The sequence below is a fragment of the Pocillopora verrucosa genome, chromosome 3 (assembly GCF_036669915.1).
Source record: "Pocillopora verrucosa isolate sample1 chromosome 3, ASM3666991v2, whole genome shotgun sequence".
Taxonomy (NCBI): Eukaryota; Metazoa; Cnidaria; class Anthozoa; order Scleractinia; family Pocilloporidae; genus Pocillopora; species Pocillopora verrucosa.
This window is the reverse complement of record NC_089314.1, coordinates 30,567,283-30,584,819: the sequence shown is the minus strand read 5'-3', so window position 1 is coordinate 30,584,819 and position 17,537 is coordinate 30,567,283. Positions and strand designations below refer to the sequence as shown.

General features: G+C 39.4%; 2 protein-coding genes across 3 annotated transcripts; both read right to left on the bottom strand.

Annotated features, from left to right (window-relative positions):
* Positions 1–5,058: 5,058 nt before the first annotated feature.
* On the bottom strand, positions 5,059–8,240 carry LOC131774627 (endoglucanase E-4-like). Its single transcript, XM_059090678.2, has 4 exons — positions 7,407–8,240; positions 6,620–6,942; positions 6,256–6,440; positions 5,059–5,551 (listed from the first exon to the last, which is right to left on the bottom strand). Exons 1-4 carry the CDS (start codon positions 8,238–8,240, stop codon positions 5,103–5,105), a joined length of 1,791 nt encoding a protein of 596 aa, XP_058946661.2. The 3' UTR covers positions 5,059–5,102.
* Positions 8,241–10,107: 1,867 nt separating this feature from the next.
* On the bottom strand, positions 10,108–14,648 carry LOC131774515 (endoglucanase A). 2 transcript variants are annotated; one of them, XM_059090561.2, is made up of 5 exons: positions 14,598–14,648; positions 12,475–13,364; positions 11,902–12,068; positions 11,236–11,476; positions 10,108–10,787 (listed from the first exon to the last, which is right to left on the bottom strand). In XM_059090561.2, the coding sequence occupies exons 2-5, from the start codon at positions 13,351–13,353 to the stop codon at positions 10,221–10,223; spliced, it is 1,854 nt and encodes a 617-aa protein (XP_058946544.2). In that variant the 5' UTR covers positions 13,354–13,364; positions 14,598–14,648; the 3' UTR covers positions 10,108–10,220. The 2 variants fall into 2 exon arrangements, with proteins under 2 accessions (XP_058946544.2, XP_058946545.2); XM_059090562.2 differs by lacking the exon at positions 14,598–14,648 and having other exon boundaries at positions 12,475–13,433.
* Positions 14,649–17,537: the final 2,889 nt, after the last annotated feature.

Genomic DNA, 17,537 nt, shown 5'->3' with positions numbered 1-17,537 from the left:
TCGCCAAGTGTATTGCAGTCTTTAAACTTGAGGTTTTCGTAAATTACAATTGAAAAATCTTTGTCCTTTTGTTACGAAACGAGAGAACAATTGAAGTGCTCGTGATTTTATATGCTTGAGGAAATTTTTGTTTTCTGAAAGCTGCTCTCTTATCAAATTTTCCTTTTTGTTGTCAGTTAGTGCTATTTAAGTAAGAAAATATGCAACTTACTAAACGTGACGAGAATAGATAGAAAAGTATCCAGAATTTTCTCCGGCAGACATTAGTATTCACGCAGAGAAACAGCTGTTTTGACGTTTACGAGGTTTTATTTTTTTTTTTTCGTTCTTTATGACCATTTTGTGGTTGCAAGAAATTTTAATCTCTTGAAGGTTGACAGTCTTTTTTTTTTTTTCTTTTAATGACAGTTTGCTAAGGTAGGGAAATTTAGCTTTTTCCACAACGGAACGTAACTTGCAGCTTGTAAAAGAGCCAGGTTAGATTTATATGACCGATCAAATTTTGCGTTGTCGATTTCTGGAATCAACCAGGAAAACCATTCAAAGATTTCAGACTAAAAGGAAGTTGTCCATTTCCCTTGCGAAGTGAATGAGAAACAAAGTATTTGCACTTAAATGTAGACAGCTAGTGATGGATGGTTTCAAGGATGAGGACAGATAACACGAGCGGCAAGGTGTACGGAAGAGGATGGGCCGAAAACGCTGAAAAGATTCATTTTACGGGCAATTTCAAGATCGAACGGAAAACATTTTCCCTGATTTGTTTTTCGCATGTTTCGCGGCTTAGTGTGTTTCGTCTCTGGCCAGTTTTCTTATTATAATTATTTTTGCACCTCTCCATATGTATTGTTGTTAGTGTTGCTTGGCACTTCTTCATTAGCGTATGTTTGCAAATTCGTCTTCATTGGCGCAAATTGCATTGCATGTAAAGTCACATTTTGCGCTCTACGTTTGAAGTGATTTTTGTATTTTTTTTCCCGAGCTGTACGTTGTACCTTTGCAAGTCCTATAAGATCAAGACGTTTAATCTTCGATTAATGTTTCTTTACTCCGTATTTTTTCTATTAAAACTAGCTACTTAAGTTCTTTAACTGGTGAAGTTTCGACGCACATCCAACGTTAAACATCGCTCATCCTAAATCGAAAATAACTTTTTTAAGGTATTAAATTTCTTGAATTTTGTGGATATCGCTAGCCGGTTTTGACTTCCGGTCACATTTATATCGAATAGTACTTTAAACGAATATACGGATAGAGTCGTGTACTGATTTAGCTTAAAGAATCTGTTTAAATAAATACATAAAGTTTACATTAATGTTTTAATTCATTTGTCAAATGAGTCTATTGGAAAAAATATTTTGCATATCTAGCACTAAAAATAAGGACGAACAGATTTAGAATATAGCCTGGCTCTTTTCGTGTGCCGACCGGCCTCGACAGATGAAACAGGATAAAAAGCTGGCAACAGCAAAAATTATCATCTTCATTTCTAAATGTACAATGCCAAGTGAAAATGAACTCGGGATAAAAAAAAAACATTTGTGCAGCAAGGAACGTGTATTTAGTAAAATGATGTTTTGTTTTCAATTCATTTCGGGTGAATATTTCCACTGTAATTTTCACTGACAAAAAATAAAATTGGTCAGGCGATGGGAAATGAAGCACTCTGAGAGGATGTTCGCATGCAGTTAAATTAATCCAACTTGCATGCACGCCTGACGGCGAATCGACGATATTTGTCAATAATAATGTTAAGAAAATTGTTGGAAGCCTGTTTGAAGATGTTAAACACTCCTCGAGAAAATTGTCAGTTTTTGAAGGCGCACGCAAAACGTGCTGAAATCGGGAATTACGGATTTCGCTATGTCTTCGATCATTTCGGTAAAATCTAGAATAATTTTTTATGACACTAGTGTGTGATGTTTACTGTGCGCCGTCTATGTTTGTGTTCCTTAAACGTACGTAATATCCTTGACATCAAATCGGTCACGCATTGTTTACATTTAAGACGAAGACAAAAGCTTTTCACCACGTGCGGGTTTCACCCCTGAAGTGAAATGATAAACAATTATTCTTTCTAAGTGAAAACTATCGCTAAGATTTTTACCGTTTCCACATTTTCCACACAGTTTTCATGTTTCGGTACTTTTGTCATTTATTAGAGTGGGAAGTAGAAAAAGTCTAATAAATTTCGCGACAAAGAAGTCTCCACAGAGAGGCCTTTTCGGTTCTTACAAACAGAATTTTGATTAGCTAAGCTAATGTCATCTAAATAATTCATTTCTAGCACAATAACCTTCGAAACCTGGTGCACGCACAAGATTAGTTCGGGGTGAAATCAGATCTTCACTCGAATTTGTCCTAGGACGTCATCACTTCCATAATTTTCCTCAAATCTAAGATTATCTTCGCTTTACCGAGCCGATATGTTCACTACAGGTTAAGTCGCTCGGCTGAATCAAATGGTAAACATTGCTGTATTAGTAGCGCTGAATTTGATACCAATCCGGCGGGAAATATATTAACAGAATTGTCCCCGGAAATTTGAGGCCAAAGAAGATTTGAACTGAGCCAGAAAAGAAAGATAAGCTTTTAGGAAAGTGACACAAACAGAGACAATTAATTGAAGCTATTTTCAAGCCAATCACGAACGATTCAATTGGACTCATTTAAAACTCAAGCCGTTTGTTTACAGAACCAGAAGAGCTCGAGTTGCGGTGTAGACCAGATATGTCGACTTCGATAGCAGACAGGCCAACCGCCATGTTAAGCTGGGAGAAGGAAGCGGTGCAGGACCTGGATTGTGTTTATCAATCTAAATCAACTCCTGATCGCGGTGACGTGGATGCAGTATGGCAAAGCATGTACGAGAAAGGCCTGAAGAGAAAAGTAAGTCAGTTCTCTCTTCCTCCCCAAGGTATTGAAATCAACGGAAATTCATCCGATTTAAACTGTATCCAAAAAGACACTGAGCCACGAAGAGATCTAGCCACGATCCATCTGGAAAGAGCGCGTAATTTGGGTAAACTGGGAATGGACGAAGGAAGAAGATATCGGAAACGTGCCTACTCCGCGAACAGCTGCCCTGGTGATCAACAGCACTGCCATGCTACTCGCCATCACGATTTCAGTATATAAGGTGGCGTACACATTTATTTGTGATCAGCATGCTTAGGAAAACTAGCTTAGAAACACGGTACAGTGATGTGCAAAGATATTACGGAGGATGATAATTATTACAACAGTTTTTAAGTCGTTTTAACGACTGCGATCCTGTGGGCGAAAAAAAATATTTCGAACAAATATTTCTAAGTTGGGTCATTATATGCTTATTCTTCGTTAAAATGTTGATAATTCAGATGTAAACGATTTGTTTTCGAGTTATGATTTTTTAGAGAAGTCAATTGTTGTTGCTTTTCAAAAGTGGAAACAAGAGAGTCACGTACGACCAAAATGTTTCGATTTGATTGGTTAATCGCAAAGCAGACAAACATCAGGGTGATATTTAATTCTTTCCTTCTTCGGAAATTTAATTAAAGGGAGACAGTGCATAACATACTTTTTTTAGTGAATATGAAAAATGATAATAACAAGCATCTTCGTTTGTCAGCAGTTTTCATCGATGTATTCGTCAAATTCAGGTAGTTGTAATTGTTTTTGTGTATTCAGAGGCCTCGTTATTTTCCGACTACAATAACCCACCGTTTATAATTACTGTATGAAACAACAACAAAAAAAAGCACGTAATTATATCATCCATTTCGTGTACCCGTTTCATTCTTGACCCTTAAAATTGTTGCTGGACTATTTGTGATGATAAGAAAATAAATTTGAATGTATCAATCCGTTGAAGTAGTCGGTCTTGTTATTTTCTGTTAGCTTGACTGTCTGAAATAATTTCTGCTTTCGTTTCGCCTAATTTGCCTGAATGTCAATTAAGAAAATTTTATTTGTTAGAAACTGTTTTCATCTAAATTGAAATTGCGGAGAGAACAACAGTTTCCAGCTTTCTTTCGTGCCTGTGCAAACATCGATCTGCTCAAATTGCTTTAAAAAAATTAACAAAAGAGAACCTACGAAACAACAGTCTTCGCGGCTTTTGCGCATAATGAGGCGAAATTGATGCAAGAATGTTTCTAGTATTGAACAATATGGATCATGCTACATCCTCGGTGTACAGCCAGCTCACAACAATAATTTGAAAATTTGGAATTGACATGTGAATCTCTTGGGGATTCATCTCTGCGTAATTTGAAATTTGTTATTATTCTTGTCTAATTAAGTGCCAAGGTTTAACCCTTGTTTCAGTCAAAAGTTCATCTTCAATATGCTCTTTTGTGGTTGAGCTGAGAGGGATGAAAAAAGGCAGTCTTTTCTTCTCAAATTACTTTGTAACTCTTCCTTCACCAACAAAATGTAAACTTGACAGCGTGGAATTGAAGAAAACTCTAGGTGATTCAACTGAGCAGAAGGTAACCTAAGAAGGGTTGTTTTTCGTCACTGAAAACCTTACTGAAGCCCTCATTTCTCGACTGGAACGTTTCGTCTGACACCTGAATTTGCAGTCAGGACAAGATGCATCACGATGTGGAAAAGGGACGTATTATGATGGGAAAAAAGGGTAAGTGGTCACAGATCTCTCGAATGCTCCCCGGGAAATTTGTCAGGCGACCAAGAGCCGGTTTTCCCCCCCGCCCCCCTCATAAAAATAAGAGTGACCTTGCCCTCTCCTTCAAAATACAGTATTTAATGAATTTCGGATCGAAATAGTAACGAGCTCCCAGCTGGCTTGTTAGCTCAGTTGGTAGAGCGCTGCACCGGTATCGTAAAGGTCATGGGTTCAAGTACGGGCCTGAGTTTTTTTCAGGTCTTATATCAACTACTAGTTCGATAGTGTTCATAGCTGCGAGGAACGCTTATGTAGAGATTCAATAACATATCCTCGAAAATTTGTAAGCAATATCATATGACGTTCAATGATTCGTTTTATTCATTCTATAACAATTTTGGTAAATACCTGTTTGACTAAGAAAAATCAACTTATCTAATTATTGCTTCAAAGGCAGACACCATTGAAAAGACATCATTGTGACAACTACTTATTACAACTGCAGACGCCTCAGCCCAGCCACGGCAGACTGGAACCCAGCGTTGTAATCGGTAGCCACCTCGGAGTACTTTACCTCTGTTCTATCGTCTTTGAAGTTGTCATAGCGATCAGGCCCACCAACTAAGGCACCATGCAGCACATGCGCGTTAGGACCAGAGTTGTGATAGTTTCCCCAGTCACATTGGGCAGGGGCTGAAGGACAGCTGCTGGAGCGGTGGTGAGGTCTTTGGGGAGGATTCTTCCCAAATCCAACCACATAACTGCGTCCACTGTCGCCAAGCATGTAGTGGATCTGCTTTCTTGCAAATTGACGATACGTGGTCGGGTTGAGACCCTGGTCAGCGGCTAGCAGTGCTAGGAAGGCTGTGTTGGCGGCGAATCGGTTTGCTCCCCAGGCATCACGGAAAACAAGGCCTTTTGGAGTGCGTTTGAGGGAACCACCTGTTGTATTGTTCAGAAAAAAATTCTTATAAACGCTTCTTACTGATTTAAAGAAGACAAGCGAACGGCGTTAAATTAAAAAAATTCAGAGATTAGATCATTCATATATCATTTAAGGTTTTGCGACCGAACGGTGAACGTTTAACGCATAGATTATTTGGTAAGCTTGACCCATACTGAAGAAAACGGCATACAAGCCCCCAGCGTGTTGACTGTAATAGCTAGACACTTCTTCAAAAGGGGCCTGAGATAACTCAAAAAATGGTTGGAAAAATAAAAACAACAACAAAAACAACAAATCAAAATAAAAACTATAAATGAAAAAAGCTAATATCATGGAGAAATTTTTCGTATATTTAAAACATTTTTGGAGGAACTTAAGCCCTTAACTCCCAAGATCTCATTAGTTATTCTCCTTACTTTCTGCCATACAATTCTCATGATATCAATTCGGAGAATACGGTATTGGATGAATTAATAATCCCCTTATTGATTTTTTTCTTTATTCTCATCACTTCTATGCTTGATATTGTGTTGATATTGTGAGGAGAAATTATCGCTTCCTTCTTGGGAGGTAAAGGATTACGTTATATGAGACTTGCAAAGTTTATCTTCAAATTTGGTGAGCAGGGCTACTTTTAAGCTTATATTGTTAAGAGTCTGTAAGTTACAGGATACTATGAGAGATCGAAAATTAGTTTTACCAGGCAACCAGTTTGCAAGGTACTTCTGAATGGCCAGCTTATACTGCGGCTTCTTCGTCAGTCCATACAGAAGCATCTGTACTGCAGCAGTCTTGTCATCCCAGGAAAAAGCCCAAGATGAACTGAGGTAATACTTTTTATAAAGGGACTCCGCCAAGGTAAGATACTTCCTATCGCGTGTAGCTCTGAAAGTGAGAATAACTTGTAAAAAATAAGTTAAAAAACTTAATCGCTTAGTATCAATAAAGCTCTCTTCATCTCAAAATTTCAAGAGTCAAAGGTCTCTAATTTCCTGACCATAGGATGAACTTAATTTGTTTTTCTTGTGTATACTATGTTCTCCATTGACTTCAATGTGGATTACCTGTAAAGCCAAGAAGCTCCCCACACTAGTTCGTCTTTATAACCACCAGACTTGTAGAATTTTGCAGCCCTGGGTATAGAATCACTGTACTTCCCGTGGTAGGTTCTTGCGAATTCGTAAAGCCCCTTAGCGTGCGCCAATAACTGGTTAGAATAAGTTGGATTAGACTTCCGGAAAGCTATAGCGCCCGCGGCTAAGGCAGCGGCTGTTTCGGCAGCAACGTCAGATCCAGGCCTCTGAGCTGTGATCTTCAGAGCAGGTCTGGCCATATGCATGTCTTCTGGTCTGCCCCAATATTCATGGTCTTTAACACCATCCCCAACCTGTAAGGGGGAAGAAAGAGTAGAAGGGATCAAAAGTGTATAACGATTCTTCATAAGTTAATTGATAGCCACGAAATAACACGCTCGCAAACCAGAATGATAACAACAATAAAACAAAACAATCAAACGAAACAAAAGAAACAAAGCAAGATAACAGCCAAGCAATTTAAAAAGTAAAGAAATCGTACAAAAACAAAATAATCGTCGAACAGGTTATGGTTTCAGATCAAAGCCTAAACCAGCTTGCCAATGGATCGGCTCCTCATGCTGAGAGTTCGATCCAAGTTAAGGTAATTACATGTATATGAATTTTGATTAAAAGGAAATTCTGGACATCAATATACGGCATACCATGTAATACCATCAAACCATATAGTCTTTGCAACAAATGTCGTGTTCCCAAATTTGGGTGAAATCCCCTTCAGAAGTTCACGCGTAGATGATGCAATCCATTCTACTCTCACCTGTACGTAAAGCTCAAACTTAGAGGTGTGCGCTTTCATGAAATAGTCCAATGGCCATTTAATACAGTCCAACATGCTTTTCAGTTCCCCAGCTGCAATATAAGCTTCTTTATAGTTCAACAGACCCCAGGTTAGCACTGTTACACTTGAAGCCATAGGGAAACCAAACTTGACGAAATCTCCTGCGTCAAACCAACCACCACTAAGATCCACTCCAACATCTGCACCGTCCCGAAGAGTCGCGCTTTTTCTCCAAGGGATTCGGTTTGTGGCGGGAAGACGTCCAGCCCGCTGTGCTTCATAGAACAGAATGGACTTGCGGAGGACCTCGTTGTAATTGAACGGACCTGGGGCTGGAGGTGCAGTCGGTTTGGCTATCACACCACCCCCACCGCCTGTGTGTCCCCCTCCGCCACCACCAGCGTTGCCTCCTCCAGCTCCTCCCCCAGCGCCAGCACCAAGCCTCTGGAATAAGGCCACACCGCCAGGAGCTGGTGAGTTCGCAACAGGCTTAGTTAAAACGATTTCAGTAGATAGCTCATAGCCAGCATTCAATTGTTTTTGCGACGGTTTGTTGGTAATCACGTAGCGCTTGCGGTCTGGAGACACAGACTTTATATCACCAATCCATGTCTGGAGTTTCAGTGCTGGTTTACTGAAAGTCAAGGTGATGATCCAACCGTCAGTAACCTTGGACTGTAGTCTGAAGGTGAATTTGGCGGTGAAGCCTGTGTTCCACTCGTTGACAACAGTAATGCGGGACTGTTCTGCACAGGTGTGGCGTGCGAAGAGCAGAAAGAAAAGAAGACACGCTGACATGGAGATTCGTCCCATAATGCTCATAATACAGCTCTGTGGATGAAAAGTGAGCTTACGGCATGAGAATCGCAGATATGCTGAAGTTGATGACATAAACAGCAGTTGCCTTTTTGTTCATGAAGAGAATTGATGTATATTCACTGTATTTGAGGACCCTAGAAATAGTTCTCACTACATCTTCCTCCGCCTTTTGAAGATATATAGTTTTGAGTTATATTTTATATAGTGATAATTCCGACAGATTTGAAGATTACAAAGTTACGACGAAATGTTAAAAATGCTGTGAAACGAAAGAAATTAAAGCTGTTTAGGTGGTGTTGTACTATTTTGGCAGCTAAGAGGATTTAAGGGATGTTGCTTAGCTCGGGTTTCTTGCCTCTGGGCCAGGAACCAAGCTGGGGCAATTCAAAAAGGTACATCTTTTATTCGGCTTATTAAGAGGGTTTACACACAGGGTTACAAACTTCTTTAACATCTGCACCTGATTCAAGACAGCTGCATAAGCCATTATTTGCATCACAAAAGTTATGGAAAACTTCCACTCAAAGGAGGCACAGAAGTCTTGGCTGGGAAGAGGGTGGTATGAAATAACGGAAGCGGGAAGGTTCAAGAAGCACCCGGCGATACATTTGAATTGGGAGTTATCTTCCTAAACCTGGAGTTTTTTTTCCGAACAAAAGTAAATAACCGGCTGGACATCCTTTATCTAAAAACTAGCTTTTATTTGTCGTTAATGGCGACCGAACTCGCAAATAAAAAAAATCCCAGAAAAATGTTCTTTTTCTTTAGATTTACTATTTATACTGTCACTTTCTCTTAGTTGATCTATCCAACATTGATAATACGCTGAAATAGAACTGTTCGTCACAATACTCAACTCAAGCCTCGGTTAATAAAAAAAGTGTGCAACATTTTCTCATGTAAATTACTGAATTAACTCACAACGGGTGAAGAGGGACTATACTCACTCTCAACATGTAGCTTCTTTGGCGCAGATAATTAATACCTAAGGGCTTTGTGCCTAAAATATATCCGAGAAGCAGGCGTCTGAACCCAGCGGAAGCCTGAATTTTTCTGGCTTCTGTAATTGAAAGCTCGCATAAGAGGATCATTTCATTATTTTTCAACCTCTTAACTCCCAAAAAGTATGACAATAAAAAAAGAGTTGGCTCGCAGTTATTCTTAGGTGCAAGCCTTAACTGCAGCCTTTCTTGGTCTGATAGGCAAAATATAGAAACACTGGCTCGTTTGAAGAAATTTTGTTGTAGATCTCCCCATACGTTGATGCTTCGATTTGAATTCATAGTCTAAATGGATCAGTTCTTTATCGCGTTGCATCCCCCCGACAGTCGAATTTGTGTTACGTCGCAATTCCTTCATTCCCTATTTTTTTCGGGGAAGAAATAATAATTTTTTTTCCAATATTCTTCTCAGCCCGTCGAATCTAAAGTTACTTCGTTTTCTTAATACTTCAGAGCAGAGCAGATCAGAAAAGCTCTTTTCTTTAGTTTGAAAATAAAAGATTATTTGCTACTTTGAGTTTGTGTCCTACCTCAGAAAGCCATTAACCTCAGGAGACTGTGCCACCAGTAGCCTTTTCGAAAATTAAAACAAATGTTATTGCACTCTTAGTTTCATAAGTTTGCCGTATCCACCGCCGACAGCTGATCTAACGTATTACTTCGTGAGACGCTTGATATATCGCTTCCGGCGTACTTTTCTTTCTAGAACTTTATCGTAGACGTGGAGTTTCATTGTACCGTAGACGAGATAAGTAAATATTCAGGCAACTTTTAATATTGTGAAAATCTCTTTTTAAATTGCGTTTTCACAATGAAAGGATTGTGTTAATTGCTAGTGTCATTTACGAGTGAACTTCGTAATCATTTAAAATATTTTATTAAAGTATTTCAGGCACAACTACAAACAGCATGAAATCAAAAGACTTCTTAAGTCTTAAGCTCTTTGAAAAAACTTCATATTTCCGTTGGACTATTACAGCTCCAGCTGTTTTAGACCCGAGACAGAAGACTGGAAACCAGCGTTGTAGTCAGTAGTGACTTCATTCATGACGTAGTCTTTTCTGTCGTCCTTGTAGTTGTCATTCTCGTCGGGACCCCCAACTAATGCACCTTTTAGAACATGCGCATTGGGTATATCCGCGTTGAAGTTATCCCAACCGCATGGCTGTGGAGCGGACGGGCAGGAGCTGGAGCTGTGATGTGGTCTTCGTGGCGGATTTTTTCCGAACCCAACCACGAAGCTGCGTCCACTGTCTCCAAGCATGTAATTAATTTGTTTCTTTGCGAAATTGCGATAAGCTGTTCGCTTTAGACCCTGATCAGCGGCAACCAGCGCCAGGAAAGCTGTATTGGCTGCATATCGGTTCGAGCCCCATTTGATACGCCATGCAAGGCCCTTGGGAGTGTAACGGACACTACCTCCGGGAAGCCAGTTGTCGAGAGATGCTTTAATGGCGTTTTTGTAGGATTCTTTTTTCGTCAACTGAGCGAGCAGCAACTGTACCCCGGCTTTTTTATCGTCCCAAGAAAATGCCCAGGCCTGTAAGGGAGAAAAAGAGGGATTAAATTTTAATTTTAATGTGAAAGAGCCTTTTACGTGTGGTTGATAAAAAAGCCTACACCTGCAATAATAGAAGGAAAAAATTTTTAAAAAACCGGCAAACTTCGCATTTAGCAAGCCACTTTTAGATTTTTTCATCTCTAAGCACCGCACTTATCTGTGAGCGTTATAATTTTTTGATAAAGATACCAAAGCCTTGAAGCGCATTGTGTGGACAAAAAGTCTCAAAACATTTTCCTTTGTATTATCGACAATCGCACGTAAAGGGAAAAAGTAAGATCGTCCAATCTTAGTCAGGATGTGAAGGTATGACGCGACAAGAAAAGATAGAACTGAATTATGATTTACAACGATTTGTAGTCTTGTGTTTCACAAAAATTCCCTTCAGCATAATTGTATCTCAGAAGACCTATAACTCTCAACATACCTGACCATCCATCCCATAATCCTTATAGTACTTCTCAGCCTTCACAAGATATGAAGACTCCTTTGTCGCTCTGTACAACCAAGCTGCACCCCACACTAACTCGTCCTGAAACCCGCTGTAGGATTTGTAGAATTTCCCTGCGTTGGGAATGGAATCACTGTATACTCCACGATACTTGTCTGCAAACGCGTACAGTTGCTTTGAGTGCGTTAAAAGTTTCCTAGCATACTTCTTAGAGGCACTGAAAATCAAATTGTCTCAAAAGTTAGTAGTCAACCAGCATAAAGATGTTCGTGAGAATCGGAGGCAGCTTCTGGTTCGTTTTCTGGGGACCCAAGTACCAAGTTTATTTTAGAGCAGTTAAGTAAAAGTTGTGAAACATAAAGCAATATTACCGGAGAGACCATTTATGTTGAGTACGACTGATATGAGGTTCCAACACAGGTTTGGCGGGATGCGGGATGAGGCTTAAAATCGAAGTGGGATGTGGGTTACGAAAAATTCCAAAGGCGAGATGCAGGATGAAACTAGGAAGGCAAGACCGGGATATGCTCAGTTTCGAAAGCGGGAGAGGGAATTAAAAGGACGGATACTGTCGGTATAATAATTTAGCTGAAGTTACGATATACCAAGAGTTGTAGGCATTTTTGCTTGTCTATAACTTACCGAGTATTTTGAGCTTTGAAGGCAATCGATGCAGCGGCCAGTGCTGCTGCAGTTTCAGCTGCGAGATCGGATCCAGGATTTTGTGGAGTGATCTTCCAGGCGGGTCGCCTCATGGTCATGTCTTCAGGTCTGCCCCAAAAAGCGTGGTCAAGATCTCCATCTCCAACCTAATTTGTTCATAAAGATTTCACGTTCAAAAGACAACTTTCAGCATTTTTTCTGATGAGTCAAAAAACTATATTATTCTCACATATATCTGTCGATGATTAGTTTCTTGCCAGTAACCCAGCACTAAAAATATGGCAACGAGAGAGATGCTGTGAGGTGGCGGTAAGATATCAGTTTCTTAAATCAACATTAGACGAAGATCAGGCAAACATTAATACAAATGAATAAACAGGGTAGGTTTCTAAGAATTTGTAGTGCTACGTGATCGACCACCGTTAAGAGTTTCTAGAGCTGACATTTCGAGCTTTACCCCTTCGCCAAAGCGATTCAGTTATTACACTTAACTTTTGAGTAAGTTATCTAGACGGAAAATGCAAAAACAAGTATAGCTGTTAACCGTATTACCTGACCATAGAATTCTTCTTTTTTCGTGTGAGCTTTTATGAAATAGTCCGTGGCCCACTTGATGCTATCTAATACGTTGCTGTACTGGCCAGCAGCTACATAAGCCTCCTTGTATTCCACAATACCCCAGGCTAACACTGTGACAGATGATGCCATCGGAAAACCAAACTTAACGTAATCACCCGCGTCATACCATCCACCGGTTAAGTCTTCACCGTTCGGCCCTTTGTCACCTAGTGCCGAGTCCTTTCTCCACTTGACTCGGTTGTTAGGTGGAAGCTTGCCAGATCGCTGAGCTTCGTAGAACAAGATGGAAAGTTTCAGCACTTCACTGTAGTCATACTTTCCGGGCCCCCGAGACGGCGATTGTGTTAGCGAAGGAGGTGCAGTGGTTTGCGGCGGCTGCGTAGGTCGAGTGGTGTCAGGGCCAGGAGATGAACTGGGCGGTTTCGTGGCTGGCGGAGGAGGACTCGGGCTAGCAGTGGGCGGTTGGTTGGTTATTGGTGCACCGCGACTAAACATGACGGCGCCAATAGGAGGATCCTTTGTTACGTCAGACTTTTTGGCCATGAAATACAACTTGAAGGTTCCTTTAGACATTTGTGTATTCCATGGCATATTCTTCATTGTATATACTTTATCGCCTTGGTTGTCAACTATCTCTGCTCGCCAAATTTCCAAATTCGGAGTAGGAACTGGAAAAGACAAAGTCAAGGTCCACCCAGAGGTAACATCATCCGTGAGGTCCAGAGTAATTAATCCCTTGAATCCGTCATACCATTTGTCAACAACTACGGTTTTAGCTTGTTCACCGAATGCTTTAGGAGCGTGAAGCAGCACAAGAATCGACAGCGGAATAACCGAGCGTAACAACGACATGGTGTGAATATCTATCGACAAATGAACGAAATTTGAACGAAAAATGCCAACCTGACTTATAGTCAGAGAAGTGAACGCTGCCCAAGTTATTAAATATGTCACATCACGAAAGACACTTCAACGATTAAGTATTGCATTAACCGCATTGATATGCGCCTAAATTAGCACCAGTTTTTTTTTTCCCTTGTTTGGAAAGCAAGAGTCGGTTTTTTCCTTTTTTGACTTGATTGCTAAGCGATATACCAGAAAAGCAACGGAACTGATGCGGTTTGCTTCAGACATTCACAATATTTTAAGTGGGAAACACTCATTTTAGTTAGAGGCGCAGCGGAAATGTCGTAGATTGAGCGTGCAGTTGACTTTAGATGTATTAGTCCACTTTCAGACTCTATTCACTTTACATAGAGTATTATTCATTGCTTCAGGAAGACTTGAATCAATAAAGGCTCATATTTCTTTCTGCGCAATGTTGTTGTATAAACTGAAGTTTACACTAAGGTTTGTGAATATAGGAGCGATCATTTTCAGATCGTTTAACAAAGCTCATTGATATCAAAGTTAGCCACTTAATAATTCCGCCTTGGAAATGGCGCTAAAATGAAAGCTAACCAAAATGATACGTCTATGATGCGAAACTATTCATGCAAAGTTCCCACGAGAACATATAGTTATTAGTTATTATAAGAAACTTTTTGGATTAAAATGAACCGCGTGTTACAATGCTCAACTTATGCTTAATTTCAGTCTTCACAGGAACTAGATACATAAAGTCTTGATTGCGGATAGGTTATAAAAACACTCTATATATATTATAGAGCTATATATATTCTGCCATAGAATTAAGTAAAAAGTCGGAACGAGAGGTGAATTATGGAGTTACAGTAGGCAATGATTTCCGTGTCACTCCATGTGCGAGTTAGCCATTCAACGATTTGTGACATGAATTGTTTAAAAGGCAAGCGAAGTAAAATACAATGTGAACGTAAACCAAAATTTTCAAACTGCCATTGGTGATAAAAAATCTTAAAATTGTAATTAAATCATAAGAATGTAGAGCATTGATTACATTGTCAGATCTAGACCAGTTTCAAAATCAAGTACTCCTCTCCTGCGTCTCACTGAATTTATATCATTTCATCGGCTTGAAAGAACTTAATGTTTTTCTCTCTTTTTTTCGCAACATTCATTTGAAAGCGCAACATTTTCTTTTTATATTACTATTCATACCAAACAGAGGCACTCACCTTCTCACAATTAGTTGTTGAACGGACCCTGAATTGGTTGGTGGCACGTATTCCACCGGGTTATATGTACCCTCAGCATTTAATTCCAATACCTCATTGTCACAACTCCCCGACGATAGCGCAGCTCAACAAATAAGTTATTGGAATTCGTCAAAAGATGTTTAGACATCTGCCACTACCATCGTAATAGGCATTCTATTCACAAATTGGCTTCAATACTTCGTTTGTGTTGTTAATGACAGAGTTTTCATATTGTGCAGTGTTCAATGTCTTCTTCGGCAGTTTGACAAACACAGCACGTCCACTCCCAGAGCTTTTATACATCTACGCAACTGACATACAACACGCTTATGTAAACCTTTGGCAAAATGAAATCATGGGATGGCTATGGGAAGCGAGAAAGAGCTTGAAGAAATTTTTAGCGACGGTACTATGTCTACTCGTTCAGTATGCACCAAAGAGTATTTGAATAAAGTCTCTAATCTACTTATTTATTTGGCCATACTTCCTTCCATCCATCCATCCATCCACCCGATTGACGTTTACTAACTTATTACTGGCTTTTTTTTTTATTTCGCATTGGTTTACCTCCTTTAGCGTCCATAATCGGCTTGCTGTGTTGTTTTTTATGATTATCTTTTAATACATAAAAAAGCAAATGTGGTTGAAATCAATATCTTTAACCGCCATATTTGTGTAGTAAATCTTCCATATCGACAAGCAATTTGCATGAACATCTTGTTTGCTATGTTGAAACCAGACTAATTCGTTGTCTTAGTGGAACGTATGTGGTCGTATGTGGATCCAGTTTTTACACAGGAACCGATGGGAAAGACTCATAGATCACGGAATGATTTTTTACCATCCTACAGTTTTGTCTCCGCCAGCCGTTCTGCATGTTGTCGCTTAGTGCCGAATCCTTTCTAACATGACTCGGCTGTTACGTGGACGCATGCCAGATCGCCGCACCTCGTAGGACAGGAGTAACAGACTCAGCAAGAGCTTTTTTTTAAATTAATCCTTCCCACTCGAATACCTGCTTTTACGATGAGACTGTTCTTTTCGATAAATTTTCAATTTTACATCATTGATATTGCTTTCTGGCATCTTTGCTACGAGTGTGCATTAACACAAATAAAGAGTCAAACGTTTTAAAAAGCCAAAAGAAAAAAAACCAAAAAGAAGTCCGTTTGAAATCGGTTTTCGTTTTTGTGAAAAAGCATTGAATGTTTTTATTTAATGATGGATTGGACTCCGATATATGAAGGGTCAGAGCTTTATCAATTCAAACTCTCTAAAATACTCTTGTTAAATGTAGGATTCCACTTTCTTCTAAAATAGGGGTTGAGTTTTTTGTCAAAAGTTTACGACAAATGTTGCCCGAAGTTTATCTATATATTGTTAAGACGGTTCAAAATTTTCGGATTGTTCAAGTCAACTTATCACTGTTAGAAAAAAAATAAGTAAATGAAAATATATATGAAAAAAGTTAAAAACGGTGATCACGGTGGAAAAGCAAAGGCGTACAATTTATAGGCATAAGGTTCAAACATACATTTCTTCATACATTTATTTATTTGCACTTTTATTCCGGCCTCGGTATTCTTTCATTTACTCCCGATTCTTGAACATTGATGCAGTTAATTATACATTTGGTATTTTTATTAAAATTTAAGGAAACTCCCTTTAATTACTATTTCATCCCTATTATCCATTCAATTTTACTTTTATTTATTTGCTCATTTATTTCTTCACCTATCAATTTTGATGACGACAAAATTGAAACTCTGTTAATCATTATGAACAATCAATGCATCAACTTTAAAACAAATAGTCCCAATACAAAATAACCGATATTTCGAGGGAAAAACTTAAACATATGCCATCACCTGTAACTGATATCACTGCAACGTTTAGTTAATTTCAGCAAGACAATCCCTTCAAGTGCTCTGTGCGCCCAACAGCGACTTCCACCAAATGTGGGTTTCCACGGCCTCTTTTCGTTGCCTTAAAGTTGAACTCAAATTTCTTTCCTTCTTCAAGAAGTGTATTCCACGACTGGTTTTCTAACACAAATACGGTATTCTGTTTGTTTTGCATCTGTATCTTCGCCTGCCATACTTCGAGTATCTTGATTGGTTGAGAAAATGTAACGATCATGTTCCAACCATTGCTTAACGTTGGCCCGGGGGTGATACTGAATTTGCCAATGAATCCTTCACTCCACTGGTGTTCTATATTGGCCCCTCCTTCGTCAAAGCAAAGACCGTTCTGGACCAGAGTTAACATAAGAGACAACGTGAAGCCGATGCAAATTGCCTTCATGATTCTGTAAATGTAAAAAGTCAACTCGCCGTGTGAGATACGTATGTGGCAGGAACATGGAGGAATCAGGGGAAAGTGTGACATACCGCGCCTGTAAAAGCTAACCCCATACAAACTTATGCCGAAACAACCTTACTCTTCCTAGTTTTTAACATAGTTTCCTAAAGGAGCTTTGCGAAAAAAATTATTTCCAAGTCGTCTTTAGAATTTGAAAATGATACCGGAAATTATTTGAAAATTACCGAAACTGCCTAGAAATAAACACGTAAGTTGAAATGTTGCGTCTCTCAGTATATTGATCCTCCTGGTTTGCATCAAACTTTCTCTTACGTTCTAAAATACTTAGTTATCCTCAAATCATATTTAGTGGGACTTTTACATCTATCGAGCGATTTAATTATCACGATAACACGAAAACGCTTCTGAATAGAATTCTCTTTTTCTCGACTTCTTGGTCCTTGTCACTTGGTTTCGCATTGTAATTAGATGTGACGGTAGGTTTCAGTAAAAGTTCAAAAGTAGATTCCCCCTCACTTTGCATCGAACTTAGGTGAAAGGAATCATATCATCTCCTTCACGAGCTTGACATAAATAACTTGAACCAATCACGACCTG

Bases quoted from the DNA above. Each gene is read 5' to 3' on its own strand.
- LOC131774627 (XM_059090678.2), bottom strand. From the start codon at position 8,240: ATGGGACGAATCTCCATGTCAGCGTGTCTTCTTTTCTTTCTGCTCTTC. The intron at 6,943-7,406 runs GTGAGAGTAGAA...TCCCCCTTACAG, and splicing joins AGTTTGAGCTTTACGTACAG to GTTGGGGATGGTGTTAAAGA. The intron at 5,552-6,255 runs GTAAAACTAATT...ACAATACAACAG, and splicing joins CCTTGCAAACTGGTTGCCTG to GTGGTTCCCTCAAACGCACT.
- LOC131774515 (XM_059090561.2), bottom strand. From the start codon at position 13,353: ATGTCGTTGTTACGCTCGGTTATTCCGCTGTCGATTCTTGTGCTGCTT. The intron at 12,069-12,474 runs GTAATACGGTTA...TGAACAAATTAG, and splicing joins AAGAAGAATTCTATGGTCAG to GTTGGAGATGGAGATCTTGA. The intron at 11,477-11,901 runs GTAAGTTATAGA...TTTGATTTTCAG, and splicing joins TTCAAAGCTCAAAATACTCG to TGCCTCTAAGAAGTATGCTA.